Source organism: Lytechinus variegatus, chromosome 9 (genome assembly GCF_018143015.1).
Source record: "Lytechinus variegatus isolate NC3 chromosome 9, Lvar_3.0, whole genome shotgun sequence".
Taxonomy (NCBI): domain Eukaryota; kingdom Metazoa; phylum Echinodermata; class Echinoidea; order Temnopleuroida; family Toxopneustidae; genus Lytechinus; species Lytechinus variegatus.
This window is the reverse complement of record NC_054748.1, coordinates 27,129,835-27,150,042: the sequence shown is the minus strand read 5'-3', so window position 1 is coordinate 27,150,042 and position 20,208 is coordinate 27,129,835. Positions and strand designations below refer to the sequence as shown.

Sequence of the window (20,208 nt, the reverse complement as noted above, 5' to 3'; positions counted from 1 at the left end):
AGCGGCGCCTATAGTCTCGCTCTGCTATGCAGGCGAGACAAAAGCACATTTTACAGAAATAAATAACCAAATTATCTGGTAAATTTGTGTAACAGGGAGAAAAAATGTATACAATTTTTTTTACAATTTTGTAGAACAGGTCTCTTTTAAAAACGGAAAAAGTTCAATTACAATAAATTTGTAAGGCTGCATACACCCAAAAAAATGTAATTTTACACAAATGTATGTAAGATTACACAGTGCAGTAAGATTTCAGGTGTTGTCGAGACTCTGCTGCAGGAATTCTCGTTTGTTTTTTAAGAAGAAATTTTCTAACAGTGTACTATTCATATTTACCGTTCATTCTCTCCAGCTAAACACATAGGCCCGTATTCTGACATGTCTGAAGTTAGGTTCAACTTAGACCATGGTCCAACTCTGTGCTAAAACTATGGGAAGCCAAAATCTCAAAATTTTTCTTAAGTTGTATGTTTCTTATTTTTACTGTGCTCTTTCCCATTCATCGACGGTGAAGACAATCATCAATTTATACTTCCTAGACAGTTTTGAATGATTAAACCCTGGTTTAAAGTTGTGGTTTAACTATGGAGAGCCAATTGGAGCACGAATCTCTAACAGTTCACATTCAATTTATTAACGCACATGACACCCGATTTGTTAAGGCTGGGAATGATAACTGAAGTGTTTCTCCTCCTTAATGAAAGCAAGAGGATACAAAATTGTAAACATTAGAAATAAACATTATAAACATGATTTTTGAATTTTTGCCCCCCCCCCCAATCACTTTAGCACAGAGTTAGACCATGGTCTAAGTTAAACCCGACTTCAGAATCCGGTCCATAGGGTTAAACATTTAAGGCCCGTCTTCTGAAGTCGGGTTTAACTTAAACTCAGGTTTAAAGTTGTGGTTTAAGTATGGGAGGCAAAAAGTATCAAAATATTTATTAAGTTGTATGTTTCTTATGTTTACTGTGCTCTTTCCTGATTCATCGATGGTAAAGACAATCATCTATTTATACTTCCTACACAATCATGAATGATTTGAGAGCCGAATGAGCTGAAGTATGATATCTCTACTGTTAGTGATTATGTAACAATTAAACCACAACTTTAAACCTGAGTTTAAGTTAAACCCGACTTCAGAATACGGGCCTATGACGATGACTGTTGGAGATGTATCTTCTTGATACGCTTCTTATCCAGATACGCCTACGCTCACCTTCTTAATGCATGTAATCCAAGTATATTCAAATACGTCATCCATGCTAACTTTCAGGACACATGACTTCAATTCCGAATCAATCACCCTTAATGATCACTGTCCTTATGTAGATGTAAGACACAGAGGGGATTAAGGGGAATATGAATTTTCAAAACCAGTCATCTATCATTCTTGGCACATGAATTCACGGTAAAGACATCAGCCGTAAATGTTTAATAATTTCAGGAGTCTGACACGAGGTAAATTCTAAAGATGAATGTGAATAAATGCAGAAGAAAAGAAATGTTGGTACAAGAGTTATGTGCCAGTTATTATCATCAGTGGCGATATGAGTAAAAGGTTTACCCTATATTGGGTAAAACGGGAACATGCATGTTGGTTGGGTAAAAAGTTACCAAATATTTTGTAAATTGTACGTAATGTTGCGTTGAAATTTATCCTTAAAAATGAATTAAGCCCAATATGGGGTAAAAAAACACAGTAAACATGCTTTTTCCTTTTGTACACAATATCGGGTAAAATTTTACTCAGTGTTTTAAGAGTGAGACTAACGTTATTACGAAGGGAACACTCTAAAAAATGAAGTGCTAATTTAGCTCTTAAAGAGCGTGTATAGTGACTGCACTTCGGAGTGCTGATTTGTCTAGTTCAAATTTGAACGGGAAAAATCAGCACTTCGAAGTGCAGTCACTATACGCTCTTTAAGAGCTGAATTAGCACTTCATTTTTAGAGTGTAAAAACATTTCAATAGTCGCAAACGAACAGAGCAAGCAAGTACACATATTTTCCTTTTTAAATTGGAAATGTGATTTTGTAACACAATTTTAAACAATAACTAGAAAATATTTGTTTTATTTATCCTTTACCCTTAATGTTATTGTTCTTTTCTTTATATTATAGTTTTCATGCATGCTGCGCGCGCTTTAACCCCCCTTTACTTTCAAAACAAATCATTTGATGTATACATTAAAGTTGGTTATCAATCTGAATATTGTGTATTAATTGATAGATCCATATGTTTTTATATACTTTAAATGTGAGGGCGTTTGACAGAAAACTTGATTTGCAGTGCTATATTTTTGATAATATTATTTCTAAATATCACGAAAAGAAATCTCGATTATTTTTAATCTGCAAAGAATTTCATTTTCATTAATAAACCTTACTTTCAATTGAAATCTTCTGACGATCATGGCTTATTGTGGATTTTTTTTTTCGAAAAGGTCACTATGGCTTTACTAAAATGAAAAAGAAAATCTGTTTATTAAAGAGGAGATAAATTTCCACGACTTTATACATATTTATACTTTGGGGGTATTTTCAAATACATAAGTGAAATTTAAAGAGAAATTCCAGTAGTTGCAGTAAACACTGATTTCATGAGAAAGTCTGTAAAACAAGGCATAATTGTCAGTATATCATCGAGGATCTAGATCTGGTACAGTTACATTAACTGAATTTTGTGAAATCTTGAAATCTACGCTGAAAAATGTTCACACCGAAGATCCCCAACACAGATAAGCGCACGTGGGACAATGTATAATTATTGCTTAGAGCGTCGGGCCCGACGCTCTACCCGAATCCTGTGCTTATTTGCTGATTTTTTTTAGCAATTACACAATTTCTTCCAGAAGCCTTTGGCACATGCTTTTTATTAATACATACAGACACGTTGGTGGTCATTTCATTGGATTCTGTACGAGCTCATTTTGATATCGTTACCAAAACTAGCATTTACCTTTAAGTGAGTTTTATGGTAAAATACATGTATTTAATTTACTCAAATCACTTCCAATCCATTAAGCACTACGAGCAGTAAATTCAATCCTATTGACATTTCAAGATAATCCATACGGTACTGCTTCATTTTTTTTTCAATATTTGTTGAAGTTCAATCGGCTTGAATCTGAAAGCGTTTATTTTTTTTCTCCTGAAGACAGTATTGCAGCTATTCGATTACCGCCGATAAATATTAACGTGAAATATATCCTCTGATCATAACGCAGATACTTATTCCATGAAAGGTTTCAATTTTACTGCTTGTGAACGACATTGCTTGTGTGAGGGTTAAGTCGGTTTTCACATTTGAATAAATGCTGGAAATTGAGCTGGCTTTATTTCATATTAAAGGTAAATTGTGACATTGGTTTATTTCGAAACTTTTTTTTATTTCACTCTTTGCTTTCCACAATATTGATAAACAAGTTCTGAGTCCATACAATGCATTGCATTGGCTAGCAAGAACTGTTTTTATTCTCCAAAAAAAGAAAAACGATTGCATATATACTTTGTTTGCATATGTTAGCACGATTGCATGTAGGCTATCCTATGTTTTAAGCGGCTTCAAGATCATAGACATTTTATTATTTCTTCTCACTTTGAAACTATATCAGTATAAGAGATAACCACAAGCTGCTATAGTCTGGTAACTTTTTAAGAAAGGTACCAAATCACAATTTAACCATTTGGCTATTTTTTTTATTCGATTTTCTCGTGCAGGTTAGTTACTAGCGGTAGCATGTTTCACCAGACCGAGATGTGTATGTTCGTCTTAGATGGCTAAAACAGTTGCAGTCTCGACATCACCATAGATCTCCAGAATACCTCTTCGATAAGGTGAGAAATAAACCTTTGTTTATACACTGGATAAACACCGGTGTTGATTGACACCAGCCCAATAAAACACCAGAAATGTGTTGAAACAGCACCAGTTTGTTTTTAGGCTAACACCGGATAGGCATTTAAATTAACAACAGTCGTTGTTAACTCGAAATCAGTTTAATCCTAAACTGGCATTGTTAAAAATGTCGGGTGTTTTCAGATATAGAAACCAGGATTGTGTTCAATTAAAATCAGTCTTTTGTGATGTGACATTGAAAGTTCCTGAGTCATGTGAGTATTTTGATATACAACTAGAGAGTGTTATATGGTTGAGTTCATTCTAGCTCGATAATAATTTATTTTGATAGTTACATTATCCTCATGCTGGTAGAGGAGAGGGCGTTAAGAGTAAAAATGTTTTAATAATAAAATTAAGATGGCTTAATCATTTTTTGCGGGGGGGGGTATCTCCCTGTTTAGTGATGCATTGTGTCCAGTGAAAATCAATTTTACGCATCAAATAATGAACTTTTTACCTCTGAGAACCCCAAGAAACTGCGAAGCGAGTTTGCATAAACGAATTTGAGAGGATTTACTTAACCAGCATCACGTTGATTAACTTCTTGTGAAAAGGCAAGTATATTCATGAATGGTTATAATTATGTTTCGGATGCAAATTTTCTAAATTGACTTCCAAGTGTGCATTTTTCCCCATTTAACCAAGTAACAGTAGAAGTAGGGGTAGGGGGGGGGCGGGCGCGTGCAGGCCTGTGTATGTTTTAGGGCCATCCTTAATGCAAAAATGTTCTCTGGAATTGTGTTGAAGCCGTTCCTACAGCACAAATACATTGGTTGGTCAGGAGTCACTTATATACTGTAAAAAAATATTGGGTAATTTTTTTTACTGCCACGAGGGTAATTAAGTGTCTAACCAATTTGGGCAGTAGTTTACCCAGTGCGGAAATTAAATCGTCCAGTAAGCATGGTAAGGTTAAACAATAAGCAACAATTACTTTAGAATGGGCAAATTTTCCATCACCCTGGATAAATCAAAATGCCCAAAAGAAATGCCCAATGTTGGTTGAACACATAATTACCCTCATGGAACACTTTTACCTATGGCGTAATTTCCTTCAGCAAGAAATTGATCTACAATGTGCTGCACTTAACGGAGGTGAGGTAAATGGGTACCTGGCAGGAATTTTATTACTTGAAATGCAGCGCGTGTAACAGCTGCAATGCTAAAGCCAAGGTAATTATGCTGCATATACTGTAGAGCGCTTAGAGACTTCTGACAAAGTAAGTATTAAGCGCTATATAAGCAAGTATAATTATTACTATTTCCAAATATTTTTTAGAGTGTCGGATCATTCCCTTCCTTTGTACTGTTTGAAATATATGAAATAAGTATAGTCATCTGTGGCAAAGGTACATCCAGTGTTATGGGATGCAGAAAAAAGACAGGTCAAAATTTTATTGATACAATTCTTGACAAGCAAATTAGAAATGTTTATACTGCCCCCCCCCAACGACGCAATCGGCCCTCAAAGAAATTAGGAGCACTTTATATATAGGGATGACAGAACAACAAATGCTAGCAGAATGGAGAAACAAGATCCTTCTGCGCCAGCCCCTTCCTGCATTCTTGCCTTCCAAAAAGTACAGATGAAATCAGGCAAGATTAACGTTAGATCGGGGGCGTTGCAAAATGAAACTTAAACACCATTCAAAATATCAAACGCTATTCCCAAATGGGTGGTTTTGATAGGATAGAAATCGAGTTGCAATTGATTTTTGGAATGGCGTTTGATTACAATGCTCTCTGCTACGAGCCCTTGAGACCCGTTGGTTCATCTTCTACGGCAATGTACGAGATCAAGTTCTTAAGGTCAGCTGAAGACGTCAATCACTAGAAAGATATATCATAGCTTCTGTAGCTTGGCCATCACGCAGACAAGCTTTTTGCTTTCTGATTTTGATTTTTTTTTGTTTTTGGCTGCCAATCTATTAAGTGTTGGAGACATGAGAAAAAGAAACAAAAACAATTTCACTAGTGCCGTGACTGTCCTTATATAGGCCCCGATATTCATGCGATTTTTTCTAGACTTTGGAAATGATTAGACATGTTCAATAGAGGAAGGCGATTGAAGAAAGGTTTTCAAGCGAAATTTGATTTCCTTGATGGGTTGTTAGTAATTAATCATATACTGACGCGTATGTACCCTTTTAGCGCTCACATTTCGAAATATCAAACCCATTCATGAAACCATGTTTTGTTTGTGCAAAAAAAAATTAGATGGGAACAAGAACGACCGATCTTTCAATACGAATGAAACGCAAGTGCAAACACATTTAATTGCTTAAAAGGAACATTTGATGAAATTTTTTTTACCTCTAGAAACTTTTTATTCATCTTTGCACCTAACAATCAGGACAAACGATCCACGGTGCAAAAATAAATTACCGTGACGTCACCTGTTGTGGTACACATCTTAATTTAATCATACGAACATCTATTTAATGTCCAATTACGACTTGTCCTAGAAAATGGGGCCCACATAACGTCTTATTAATTTGGAGGTATGGTTAATGTCAATGAATGTTATAACGACTTCCTCCATCCGGGGGTCTCAGACAAAATTAAGATGATGGTAGCGTGGCCATTATGTCAGTAACTACCATGGACACCTTGATGTTAATTGACTATTTGTGCCTGTACAGTAGGTCAAGGTCATGACGGCATTTACTGTAAACATGATAATGGGAATTTTATGCACTGGGAATGTGTACTTATATAAGTATTTCACCGAAATGAATTGTCTTTGTATTTTGCATTCTTTAAACTTCCGGTGGTGCTATGAGGTACATGAATGTTGTGTTGACTTATGGAGAGCATCTTCAGTGTTCTCTCATAACATCTGACAACTTTCCATGGTTTTGATTGGCTGAGAAGAACATAGAAAGTCAAATATATTGACTGGAATACAATGAAATACCTCGTGTATACGGATCTCTCTCTTCATCATGAAATAAAGAACTTGAAAGGTTTCGATCCGATGTTATCATCGTCGCAATACAATGATACATTGGTTTCAATGCAAATTCCGCTGCAACTGCATCCTATCATTTGTCCAATTACGGTCAAAGAGGTGTTGTACTACAGTTTACACCTTTTAGGCAACATTCAAAAGGAAGACTCGTATCATTTACGCCGAAGCATGATCAAATTGGAACATCTTAACGCCCAGGGTGTTAAATGTGGTCATGTTGCATGCAGGCGTGCGGTTATCAGAATCTACTCCATATCATTCTATCTTAACCCTGAAGGACGAGAGTGCCACTTTTTTTCCTCTTCTATTTAGCACCTTGATGTTTTTTTTTTCGTTTTGCTCTGCGGCGCACGGCGGATCCAAGAGCACAGTCAATGTATGGAGAATGCCCGTCAAATGACAAACATAGCTGGGAAGTATTTGTTGAAAATTGGTGAGCTGGAACAGTATTTTCGGGGCTGACGGAAACGTGTCGATTGCCCAGAGTCCAAGACGAAACTGCTGTTGTAAAGTCACCAATTTCGATATACACTTCTTAGTTGGCCTTTTTCGTGGAGGGTATTTGACAATACCTGTTATATGAACTTGGAGCCGTCTTGTGTCTTAGAGCGAAAACTGCCTATTTAAAAGTGTGGTTTAATCTTAAGATTACAATCGTAGAGGCCCATGCGTGAAGACATGCTATCTTTATCAGCTGAGCACCATGTATCCCGTTTTATTGCCCTACTGAGAGAATGCCATAACATGTTACCAGGAGATGCTAAATGTGTAGCCAGTTGAATTTGGTTCGTACAGCTTTCCGTAACATACGCACAACTTTATGCACAACCTACAGTTCATTCATGTAAGCTAGCTCCAATTAGCTTTTGTTGTTGTTGTTGTTTTATATCATTAAACACCAGTAAGGATCAGCAGTCATTCGTTAAGTCGTGGGTAACTTTCGAACAGCTTTATGAAACCATCCCCGTAGGGTTGAAATTCAAGTAACCAAGCAAGATACGCTAACTTGAGAAGTTTTCAAATTTTGTGTAATTATTGGTTATTTGTATCTTCCAAGACAATAATATGTTAACGAACTGATGATGATGATGATTATCATTTTACGGTGATGTGATGAACTGCATGAATAAAAGTTGACTTATCACAAAGACAAATCAAATGATGAATTTCATTTTAGGAGGAATGTAAATCACGTGAATTGACCAGTTCGTAGTTACTTCATGGACAATTTTGGTCAAATGACCTTTCATTTCTTTCATTATGATAGGCAGATTTCAAAGCAAGATATTACGTAAGCTTGCCTTGCATAGCAGGATGAAGAAATTGAATAGACCAGGTGACTAGAATAGCACACCAATTAACACTTTATGAAGGTATTTGTTGCAATCCTACTTTGAATGCATACAGTCATGTATCGTAGCATGTTGCACAATGTACTTGGCAAACTGTGAAATACCAGTCGTTCGTGGACGCATTGTTGTTTTTGTTGGATGTAAATGAATACCACTATTCAAAAGAATATATGAATAATCAAGACATCAACGTTGGGGCTTATCTCATTAGATTTCACACCACCATGTCACTTTAGTACAAATTACCTTCCTCTGATCATGCGTAGAATCTTTTGATCATGCGCAGAAAGGAACTACGAACTGGCTTATAGCTGTAGATCTTTCAGTTGCTGTTTCTATTCAATTATGTGTAAGGAGATCTACGAGTCCGATTGGGGAAGTATGCTTTCTTTGTAATGATTAATGTACATTTTCCCGTATGGAAATATACTATTACAGAGAAGTTGGCGCCAAAAAGATTGCTTTCAAGCCGAACTTATATACTGCAGACCAAACATCGTTATTCACTTGTATTGTGTGGAGTATGCGGATGTGTGTTTATTCTACTCGTTTATTTTGTGCTTGCAGAGACGTTCTGCGTTGGTGCGTGTGTGGGAACGTGTGTGAGTGTTGTTCTAGCAGGTCTTTATACGATTTAATTTACATTGGTTTGAAATCAAAGTACATTTCCATGATGAAAAAACAACTTCCGTAATATTTTTTTTAAATGCTGCTACGATATTATTATGTTGCATCGCAATATGCCGCTCAGAGACTTCTGATAACTGTTAAGCGCTATATAAATACAGTATAAGAATTAGTAGTATTATTGAGTATTTCAACGTAGCAATAATTTCAGTACTCTCAGCCATCCCACAAACAAATAATTAAAAAGATTGAAATTGCATATAATTTGGTGGGGACCAGGAGGTTTGTTGGAATATATATAAATGCAATTACTTCGAAAATCGTTGAAGCTGATAGATTGATATTTTAAAATTATTTTTACAGAAACTATTGAGAGAAATGACATGCAGCGTGTCAATGCATCAAAACTATATGCACTCTTAAAATAAATCGATCAAATTGACCTGGTCAGTACTCAGTAGTTAGCTGGGTTCAACCGATATGTCTAGTCACATTTCCAACGTATATTCTGGTCAGAAATAATAACAGTATAAGAGTTGCACCCAGCTGACCCTTAACTATTCATTTTGTCTGAGCTGTTTTGAAAGAATGTGATATTCCATTTCGATAAATAGAAAAAAAATATACAGCGTTATACCAGTATCTATATCCCGTATGACATTTCTGTTAAAAGTTGGTCTAAATTGGCAAACAATTTGATTCAGTGATTTGCCATTATTAAGATTCAAAGAACAATGAAAATTACATTCAATACCACATAAGGCACAGCTAAATCATGATAACGGGGATGTATTGTAAAGTTAAAATCCAATGGCTCAAAAAGCTATGCAATATATAATTATTTGGAGTTAGATTATCGCGGTATTGTAAGGCACATTTTGATCTATGTCTGAAATTCTAAAACGTCTGTTAAGTTGAGGGTTATACAGAAACTACTGCACTATACTTATTTTGAGAAATGTATGACGTAGAGAGATATTCATATATTTCTTACACAGAATGTCCATTGTAGGTGATTTCTGAGTTTATCTGCCAACGGGCTGTAATACGACGAAAACCCTGGAAGGGATTTCCAATTAAACCGGGTTGATTCAAGCACGATCCTAATACCTGACGAAGCTTTCATTCAAATCCGACTATTAATAAGAACACAGCAAAACAAAACAAACGATAACAACAAATATCCTTATTGAAAAGTGAAAAGAAAAATTCAGTACAGCATTTCATCGGGTGATTTGTTCTTTCTGTTTTCATTTCACGGCCAAAATAGGTTAACTCTATCATCGGTTAATGATTTCACATGAAATACCGTGGCCGAGTGGTCTAAGGCGCCTGGCTATACGTGAAAAGTCCGGGGTTCGATCCCGGCCGCGGCACCTATGCCCGTGAGCAAGACATTTAATCTACAATGCTTTTTTATCCTGCTTTCAAATAAATGGAAATGCTATATGCATTACTGGTAACTAGGTGTGCACTTGTTAAAAAAAAAAAAAAAAAAAAAACATGATGTAGGTGTATGTCTGTTTGCAAAGTTATTGGAAAAAAATACTGACTTTCATGCAATGTTGTACCAGTTTATATCCTTGCACATGCACAGAAAACACATCTGGACTTATTTCAACCAGTATTTTGCTTTTTACTGAATCCAAGTAACGACTAAACATATCGGTATACCTTTAGATCAGCGTGAATATTTATTCTTATGATATAATAATAAAAATAATAATAGCCAATTTTTATAAAGCGCTTTTCCCATAATGGCCCAAAGGGCGTTACAGCATATCATTACCCCGGTCATTGGATTCATTTCAATCAAGCACGAAAAGTGCACAATTTCCACTCCCTGGGGAGCCTTCCTTACATTCATCGCAGCCACATTATGGCGCTGGCAAAATCAAACATACAATATCTTTCGCATCCTACCGGGTACCCATTTAGCACCTTGGTCGAGAGATAACAATAAATATGTCATTTACAAATCACCCAAGAAAGTCATCGTATGTATTTATTTTTTTCACATGAATGCATCCAGGTCAAGGGTGGATTTTCCAGGGGGTAACATTTTCCGATGAAACTTTGACCCCCCCCCCCCAAAAAAAAAAGGGGGGGAGTTTTACCTTAAAGTAAAGGTCATTTCGTCCGTGGAAAATTTAACAAGAAAAAAAAAGTCTTCACTTTCAAAAAGAGGGGGCACACTTGGGAAAAACATTACAGACTTTGAGTATGGCTCTCAGAAGGGGGTGGGAGACTGGCCGGCTGTGCCCCCCCCCTGGATCCGCCATTGATTAGGTATAGCCTATATACAATCCAAAATACTAGCAAGTCAACATTACAAGAGTCGACATTCGAACCAATAAATTACGGATCATTTCGCTGATCAATACAAATCGTACCATTAACAAAAGCGCATAACTGTGACATCCTATTTACAAAATATGTTGATAAAGGGAAATTTTTAAGTCGCCGCCTTACCGTGTGAACATTATTTTGGGTGGACGTGTTCACAATATCATTATCAATAGACAAGCACCGGCTCGGTTTCACCACTTAAAAAATTTGTTTCGTTTTTTTCCAGGGGCATATTTTGTTTCACAATTCTTAAAGCGGAACCTCGTATAGCTGGAGTGCAGACATCGATCGTTTTGGTTGAATTTTGTAGATAGCGAAGACACTTACTCGGGTAATGCACTCGAGATCTTTTTTAAAAAGAAAATTCACCGCATCTTTATCATATCATTAGCCTTGCCAGAAAAAGAATTCTGAAAAGTGGTGCGAATTTCATTAATTATTTGACTTGACTGAAAAACGAGGCTGCTATACAGGTTCGATTTCAATTTTAGAAATACGTTGCGCTTTGCATCTTTTTTCGCAGGCATAGCAACGTGTTTTTTTTTAATGGACGTGAAAATCGCTGGAGATATTGTCTGTTTTCCTTTGAATTAATACCATATGTGTGCTTTTATCATTGTTTATCGGGAAGAAATGATCTCTGCTTTCATAATTCAGCAAGTTCAACATACATATAACTTTTTTATGCACTAAAGAGTGATTTTTGAAATGTCTCTTTTGTTTTTCATGAATCCTGACGTCACGTAGTACTTCTACTGTCGCTACTATTACCGCTCCGATTGCTGCTGTTACTACTTCTACATCTACTACTTTTACTATTACTACATGTACTAGTACTCCTATTATTTCTACTTGTACTTTTGCTGCCGCTGTTACTACTACCACTGCTACTACTACTATAGTACTATTCATTATAATATAAGTATATGTATTTGTGTGGGGTTGTGGCATGTGTATACAAATCTTTAACGCAAGCTTTACACGTCTTTTAGGATGATACAACTGGTTATTCATGGTTAAAATGCATTATTACCATTTCTAAAGATATTTCGGCCAAGGGATCCTATCTCTTGTCCCGCTTTAGCATTTCATTTACCTTCTCTCTCTCTCTCTCTCTTGAGCGGAACTGCCGAAATTGAATCAATTTATCTTTCATAAAATAAGTCATTAAAGTTTATTGTAAAAAAATCAGGGGGTGGATGAATCAAGATGATAGGTTTGCTAAACGAGACTATACTGACCTGATAAACACATGATCAATGGTATTTCACTGTTTTCTTAAAGCTTCTGGCTATTGTTTTTAGTTGCAGACGCCGAAAGAAAGGGCATTCCATTTCGTAAACACGCAGTGAGTGTATTCATTTTTTTCTGGGATGAGTAATTAATGAGAGTTTAATTAGGTCAATGGAGATGCATGGTAATAACAGTGGCCTACATTCGTTTAAAGATAAATACCAGTTGTGGAAACGACCTCAAAATGAGTTCGAACGGAATCCAATAAAATTACCACCAAAGTGTTTGTATACATAAATAACAAGAAAATACATGTATGTGCCAATTAATTCTGGCAAAACACTGCAATTGCGGAGAAAGGAGCAAAATAAACAGTTCTCCATGAAATGTCGGTTATTTATACAATATCAATACACTGTCCCACATAGCATTTTTGTGTTAGTAATCATCGGAATTCTCGGGTTTACAATTAATATTTCATGATTTTACAAAGATGAGTCGATTTCAATGTACCAATGTACTAGATCTACATCTTTGATAATATGGTGGTAATTAATCTTGATTTTAAGGCTTTCTCGTGAAATAATTGTTAGCTTTGATCTTTATTAGTGGCGTATCAAGGGGATAAGCGAGAAGTGGGCTCACATCCACACTCTCGCACCATGCATGATTTCACTTTAGCTTTCCTGGTCTTCACTGTGACAGTTTTGTTTCTAAACATAATTGAGATTTTTTAAAGGGTGTAAGAAGGGGGCGCACACAGTGGCAGTAGGGATTTACAGCACCGTGATCCAGAACGCTTTCTGGAACATAGAAAATTTATTGCCAAACGCCATTCATGACAAGGAGCAATTACGAAGGGTCTCTGTCGGAAATTTGTGAATCTGGACTAACGAAATATGTCTAAGTTTTGGTCAGTTTCGAAACTTGGCAAAGATCTTCCATCTTTATTTCATTGTTTTGACGTGTATTTTTAATACGTTTGTTTATGGTGTTCTTGAATCAGTCGTGCGTCCCAGAGCGAAAAAAAATCCGTATTCCCACTAAAAAAAATCCGCTGCCATAGTCCTGCAAAGCAATAGACGCCTCCGTTACTTCGTCTTGTCCGTCCCCTCTGAAGAGGTTTATTTCCCATTGGTCCAATGTCAATTCATCCAATAATCGGCTCATCTATTATCCTTTGGTTTGGTCTACCATAAGTTGTCCACTATCCGCATGGTCTAATTGCCATTTCGTCTAATAAGCAGTTGGTGCAATAGCCATTTAGTCCATATACCATTTGGTCTGATTGTTAGTTGGGCGAATGAATGAAAATAAAATGGATACTAGACAAACTGGTTATGAGACGAAGTTGTTAAAGATGAACTGGTAATTATACGAAATGAGGATAGGATAAAGTGGTAATGGGACCTAGTGGTTGTTAGCCGAAATGTTTATGGGCAGAATGGCATTAGACTAAATGAAGGTAGACCATGTGATGGGTGGATAAATTGGCAATTTACGTTTCAAGATTCTCTGGTTTCGCTCCTGAGTAACAATGCCAAAGTTTAAAGCGGTGTGCATGAACAATGTTCATTACTCATGCTATTAAGAAGAGAGATACCGTGACGGTGTTTCCATGTCATGTGCTCCGGGGACAAATTTTGCTCCTCTGTAAATTCCATGCACTAATGGAATTACAAAATTCAACCCTGGATTTAACACCATATTGCATCCTAACCCTATATCTATAGACAAAATAGTGCCCGGACCAAATGTCGCGTCACCGCGCCGGCAATATTCATGATGCATAAGATTTGTCAATACTAGTGGGTGATTTTAAGTTCGGTGTTCAGTGTTGTTTTGTGTGTTGAAAGCGTAAAAGAGCCTCTGAACCGAGCTCCGACACCGAGCTCGGTTACAGAGGAACGATACCGATCGCGTTATTGATAGCATGTGGCGTCACACCTCTGCGTCAAACCTTTGCGCTAAACCTCTGCGCTGCTAGATCATCTTAACTTTACGCGAGAACTTCTCGACGACGAAAGTGAAGTCGAGGAGAAATTACAATAAAATTTCATCGTAGAGAATGCAGACGCTAAAATCACTTTAAGAATCCGGAAGAGTAAGCATTATTGTCCATTGAATTATTTAAGGCTCTAATGATTTGCACTCATCTTAACTGTAAAAATCTAGTTTTACGGGGATGTTTCGTCCTGCTCGCCGCCTGCTCGTGATCTTCAAATTACCAACACCAACACCAAACTTGAAATCACGATTTTCCCAATGCTTGGCGCTGGTGTTGGTGAAATTGCACGTAGATCGTCAACACCAGCCGCAGTGCTGGGTTTAGCAGACGACATTCAACACCAGCCTTCAACAACTACCGGAAATACGTCGCGTTTTCCGAGGTCAAACCCAACACCAGACTGATTTCAAGTACGGTGTTTTGGCTGCTGTTAGTGTTGTCATAACATCAACACAAGATTCACAAGATGAAATCACCCATTGTATCAATTTATTTCATGAATGACAAATTACAGATTGAATTATTCATTGAAGCTGTACAGGGTCTATACTGTTAAAATGGTTTTGTGACACCAAAACCTTCTGACTAGATAAAGCTTAGAAGGTGAGTGGGCGAGCTATCTGTTTTGGCAGTGGTTGGACTTCATCGCTTTGTCTGATTAAAACTTTCCTGCGCCACAGAATGCGGATATAAAGCCTTTTAAGCATCCATTGCTCCTATCGGGATAAAGATGGAGTTTTGAAGATTCCAGGATTTAACACTTCTCCTGGAATGAAATCTATACTAGAATAAAAACGAAAACTTGGGCAAATAATGCATCATGTGACTGGATGTTTTTATATACAGTGCGTATTAAAAAAATACACTTATAAAATATCCTGTAAAATTATACATTTGTAATATCGTAAAGATTTTTCCACATTTTAACATTGGTACAGATCTATTTAAGCAAATGATGATATAACTGTCGAAAAATATTTCCGCTTGAGTGAGCACCACTTACTTTTGAAAAGTTAGTGGAAAACGATTTGCGCCTAACTTTGAAATAGTTATGCGATTAAAAGTAGAACTTAATCATGAAGGACACATGAAATTTAGCAAGTAAAATTGATTGGAAGATATCTTTTACCTTATTCAACTTGTTTCCTTGTCCAAAACACTTCGAAGAGTGCATTGCGCCCAACCCAACTCCCCCACACTAAGGACATCCTGACGATATTTGCTTTACACTGAGCTGTGATTTACATTAAATGTCTTACTTGATTTTCATTTTGTTAATCATTGTCAAGCTTGGGAAAAGTGTGGAGAAACAAGTATTAAATGAAAAATGAAATGTAAACTGTCTTTAAATGATAAAAACTTAGTGAAAAAATGCTGGAGATATCTGATATAAACTTTTGTTCAGATTCAGTTATGTCCTCAGTTCCAGCTGGCACAAAAAGGGTAAAGGTTGTGCTTACTAAGTGTTGAAATTTCAATTTGGGTGGCAAAATTGTTACAAAATGCTTGAATATATCCTTTTATTTCAGTGGACTAAAAGTGCTAGGAAAATGTATGAGAAATGTTTCGCTGGGTAGGTTTGAATTCGCCTTTCCCCTTGGAACAGCGTGAAAACGAGCATTTCTGCGCAAACATGTATAATTTTTAATTCCTAGGGTTTTTTCAAAGTGTAACCGTTTTTTGATACGCACTCTATATATTGGTTTACAGATAACACCAATGCTATTTGGGAACTTAATGATATCAAAATTATTTCACGGTTGATGAATTTTCAATTGCGTATCTATCAATCAAAAGAAAAACGAAGATTTTATTGTTTTTTTAAGTAAACAGATCAAAATTATGAAATGTACCAGCACAAAATATTAATGGCGGAAGAATATCTTCTTCATTTATTGCATCCCTTTTTTCAATCATATTGCACCGTCGGTTACGTTTCCTGTTTTATAGATTTGCCATATTAATATTTCCATAAAGGGGCAAAAAAACTTCAAACTGTTCTGTGCCAAGAAAATATTTGAGTACATTAGCGGGTGCCCGTTCTGAGTTTATTGAATCAATAACTATCACTTTAACTTTTCGCAGTCGTATTCATTGTGTTGAAAATTAAATAAACTTTGGTACGAGCTTTTTCACAATACCAGCGTTTTTGGCGAAATTCGCCATTTCATCTTCAGCAGTTGTGTCCGACGGACGAAGAATCCAGAGGCTGAAGCACATGAATCTTTTTTTCTTCTTCTCTCTTTGTGGCTACCTTAGCCGAGTCAAGACAGTGTTCCTGTGATTATTTCAGTGCTTGCTGGTTGTTTGCGTTTCTTACTGTGCATGATTTGTTGTATACATTCTACATTTGGTTCCTTCGTCACCTTTCTCGTGTTATTCACATCTTTCCATTGGCCTGTTTGATTTTAAAGGAATAACTCACATTTTCTCCTCTTTCAGGTAATTTATCTGATGTTTTCTTTTTTTCTAGTCAGCATAATAATTCAAAAGATATATTTGGGAATCATTCATTGATCATGTTGATACTGTTCTAATCCCTCCCTTCCGTGCAGATTTTATTTGATTATTTATTATTTGTTAGATTTATTTTCAAATTCTTTTACATTATTTTTTTTTATTCATGTATTAAATTTATGAGTTCTTTTATGCATGCCACTCTTGGCTTCCCCGGTTTTAATTTTTCAGATGATTTTTTTTTTGCATTTGATTGTGTCATTTTTGGTTTAATTTCACCGTTTATCTCCTTCAATCTAAAACATATTGGGTAAAAATGCTCCATGAGGGTAATTATGTATCCAACCAACATTGGGCATTTCTCTTGGGCATTTTTTTTATAAATCTATCCAGTGTAATGAAAATTTGCCCATTCTAAAGTAATTGCTGCTTATGCTTCAACCTTACTGGATAATATGCTTCCCGCATTTGGTAAAATACTGCCCAAAAGTGGTTGGACACATAATTACCCTCAAGCTGGTTAAAATTTTACTCAATGTTTTTTATAGTGTTATAACAAAACAAATAGAGTACATTTGGTGAATTTACCAAATGTATTCTCTAAAAAAAATTTAGATGTCTAAATGTATGGGGAAAGAGAAGATGGTATTGGGGGAAAAAGTTTCAGTTGATGGATTATTTTTATTATGCAGTACCAATTTTACAAATGTTCGACACGCAGCTCTTTCCGTGTGAACCTGTTTTTTGTTAGCACTTGTTTACAGATATCCCCTTCTTTATTGCTGTTGATTTTTTTTTTGGGGGGGGCGGGTCATCAAACAACTATCCAAATATCTCTCCATAATAATGTGGCGGAGATGGCTTTGTGGTTTAGACTCTCGTCTTAAACTTTGATGGATTTGGGTTCGATTCGTAGATATGGCGCGTTTTCCTTTATCAAGAAATTTACCCACATTGCGCTTTGAAGAATGAGTACCCGATAGGAAGACATTCCTTGAATGCTTCGGCACCTACATGCAGCAGAGCTAAACCGGGGTAATAATAGTTATGATAGTAGCGCTTTGTATCCTCGGCCAAAAAGCGCTATTCCTATTTATTATTATCATCACTATTATTATCATCATTAGCATCATTTCCTGAAGAAGGGGTATTCTAACCATCGATCTCACCCTATGCTGCGTGATCAGGCTTCCTACACTGTTAGAAAATTTATCCTCAAAATAAAAGAAGTTCCTGCAGCAGAGTCTCGAGAACACCTGTAATCTTACCGATTTGCGTAATCTTACAAGAAATTGGTATTTGGAGTATGGAATCTTACAAATTTCCTTGAATAAAACATCCTTTTCCCCTTGTTAAACAGACCTGTTCTGTTAGATTACAGAAAAATTCCTGTTTTATGAATTTACAGAATGATTCTGTTATTGCTTTCTGCAAAATCTTCTGTTTATTTTCTGTAAAATCACGTTTTTTTAACAGTGTATCCGGTTTTCGAACAGAATACCTATAATACGTGATGATAATTTTCTCCTTTATTGGTATGGCACAGTGTCTAACATTCTTACAAGTACCGAAGTTGAAATCCCTGGCAATTGTGAACTCCATTGTCTGTATTGAATGATAATCGATATGACGCCATAGAGATCTCGACGCTAACCATCTTAACTAAGATCTATTTGAAACATGAAAAGGCTTATTTGACGCGCTGTAATTGTCATGATTTATTCAAAATGCAAATTGATACATTATGTGGTTTCTGTCAGATCGTTCAAGGGCGCAATTAAATTGCAATATCAGAGCGGCATATGGATTATGTTTCGTCTCATATTACATCTTCTCTTTTCGTTTCATTCAATGCAGAATTCTGAAAGGAACGGCTTCATCTCCGCATTCCTATCGAAATGTCGTCTCTCATTGATGATAACGTGACACATGTTCCAATGCTACCAAGCCCAACGACTGTATTAAACACCGCCCCGCCGGACAAGCAGGGAGGTGGTGGCGGCGCAGTCCTCAACGAACTATACCTGAAAATAATATACGCCCTCATTGGCCTTCTCGGGATAGTCGGAAACAGTATTGTTTGCCTGGTCTTTACGGTTAAACGGCGGCAATTCCAATCGATTACAAATTACCTTATATTGAACCAATCGATCATAGATCTTGTAGACTCCATCTTTTTTATTCTCATTCACTATGCATCCCCGAACGGCCCCATCTCGGAGACGGCTGCCTTACCGAGCCGAGGCCTTGCCGAGTTCTTCTGCCGTATGTGGGACTCGGAGTATCCGCTGTGGGCGCTTTACATCGCCTCAACCGCGAACCTCGTGATCCTGTCTTTGGAGCGCTACTTCGCAACATGCCGTCCCGTCATTCACCGCAACTTCTTCACAGTCCGCCGGGCGAAGTGGGCGATGCTCTGCGTCTGGGTCTACGGTGCCGTCTATCAACTCTACTGGCCTCTCGTGCAGACCTTCTCCGAGGACTGGCGATGCCATCCCAGCTGGCCAAACCGTGTCGTCCAGATATTCATGGGAGTACTGCTCTTTACGCTTGAGTACCTTATCCCCCTTGTAATCATGACATTCTCCTACGTCAGTATCATACACATGTTACGCAATCGCACCAAGAGTCACGGAAAGGTGCAAGTCAACGCGTTCCAACGCGCTAAGCGGAACGTAACGACAACGCTTTGCATCGTGTTCGTAAGCTACGTCGTATGCTGGACACCAACAGAGTTGTCCTACCTCGCTTACAACCTTGGACATAACTACAACTTCGAAAGTGCAATCCATGACGTCGTGAAAGGTCTGGTGGCATGCAACCTCTGTGTAAATCCATTTATTTACGCGTTCAAGTACGAGCACTTTCAAACTGAACTAAGGAATATGTTCTCCTCTGTATGCACGGTATGTAACCCAGGGAATCGAATAAGTAGTGAGGCTCGCGGAACTGTTCTGAGTCCGACAAACAATTCCTCGAACAACACACCTTGACATGCACTCTATCTATGTCTATGTCTACACTCTTCGGCTAGAAAGAACCGTGTACTTGGTGAGCTATGGGAAGGCATGATTGGCACCGTTAATTAAGATTCTCAATATCCTAATGATGTGAAGATAGTTCTATACATTGTCGACACCTCTTCACCCTGTGTATCCGTGGTGTGTCAACATAGAGTGATGTGAAGATTCAATGAATTAAATCTTCGGATAGTCCACTATGTGAACACACTGCGGACACTCACACTGAAATTTCATATTTTGTTCCACACTGTGAAAGTATTGTCGGGATAACTGTGGGACACTATC

General features: G+C 37.1%; 1 protein-coding gene across 1 annotated transcript; it reads left to right on the top strand.

Annotated features, from left to right (window-relative positions):
* Positions 1 to 3,770: 3,770 nt before the first annotated feature.
* On the top strand, positions 3,771 to 19,960 carry LOC121421437 (galanin receptor type 1-like). The gene is made up of 2 exons (XM_041616129.1): positions 3,771 to 3,839; positions 18,758 to 19,960. Exon 2 carries the CDS (start codon positions 18,799 to 18,801, stop codon positions 19,891 to 19,893), a length of 1,095 nt encoding a protein of 364 aa, XP_041472063.1. The 5' UTR covers positions 3,771 to 3,839; positions 18,758 to 18,798; the 3' UTR covers positions 19,894 to 19,960.
* Positions 19,961 to 20,208: the final 248 nt, after the last annotated feature.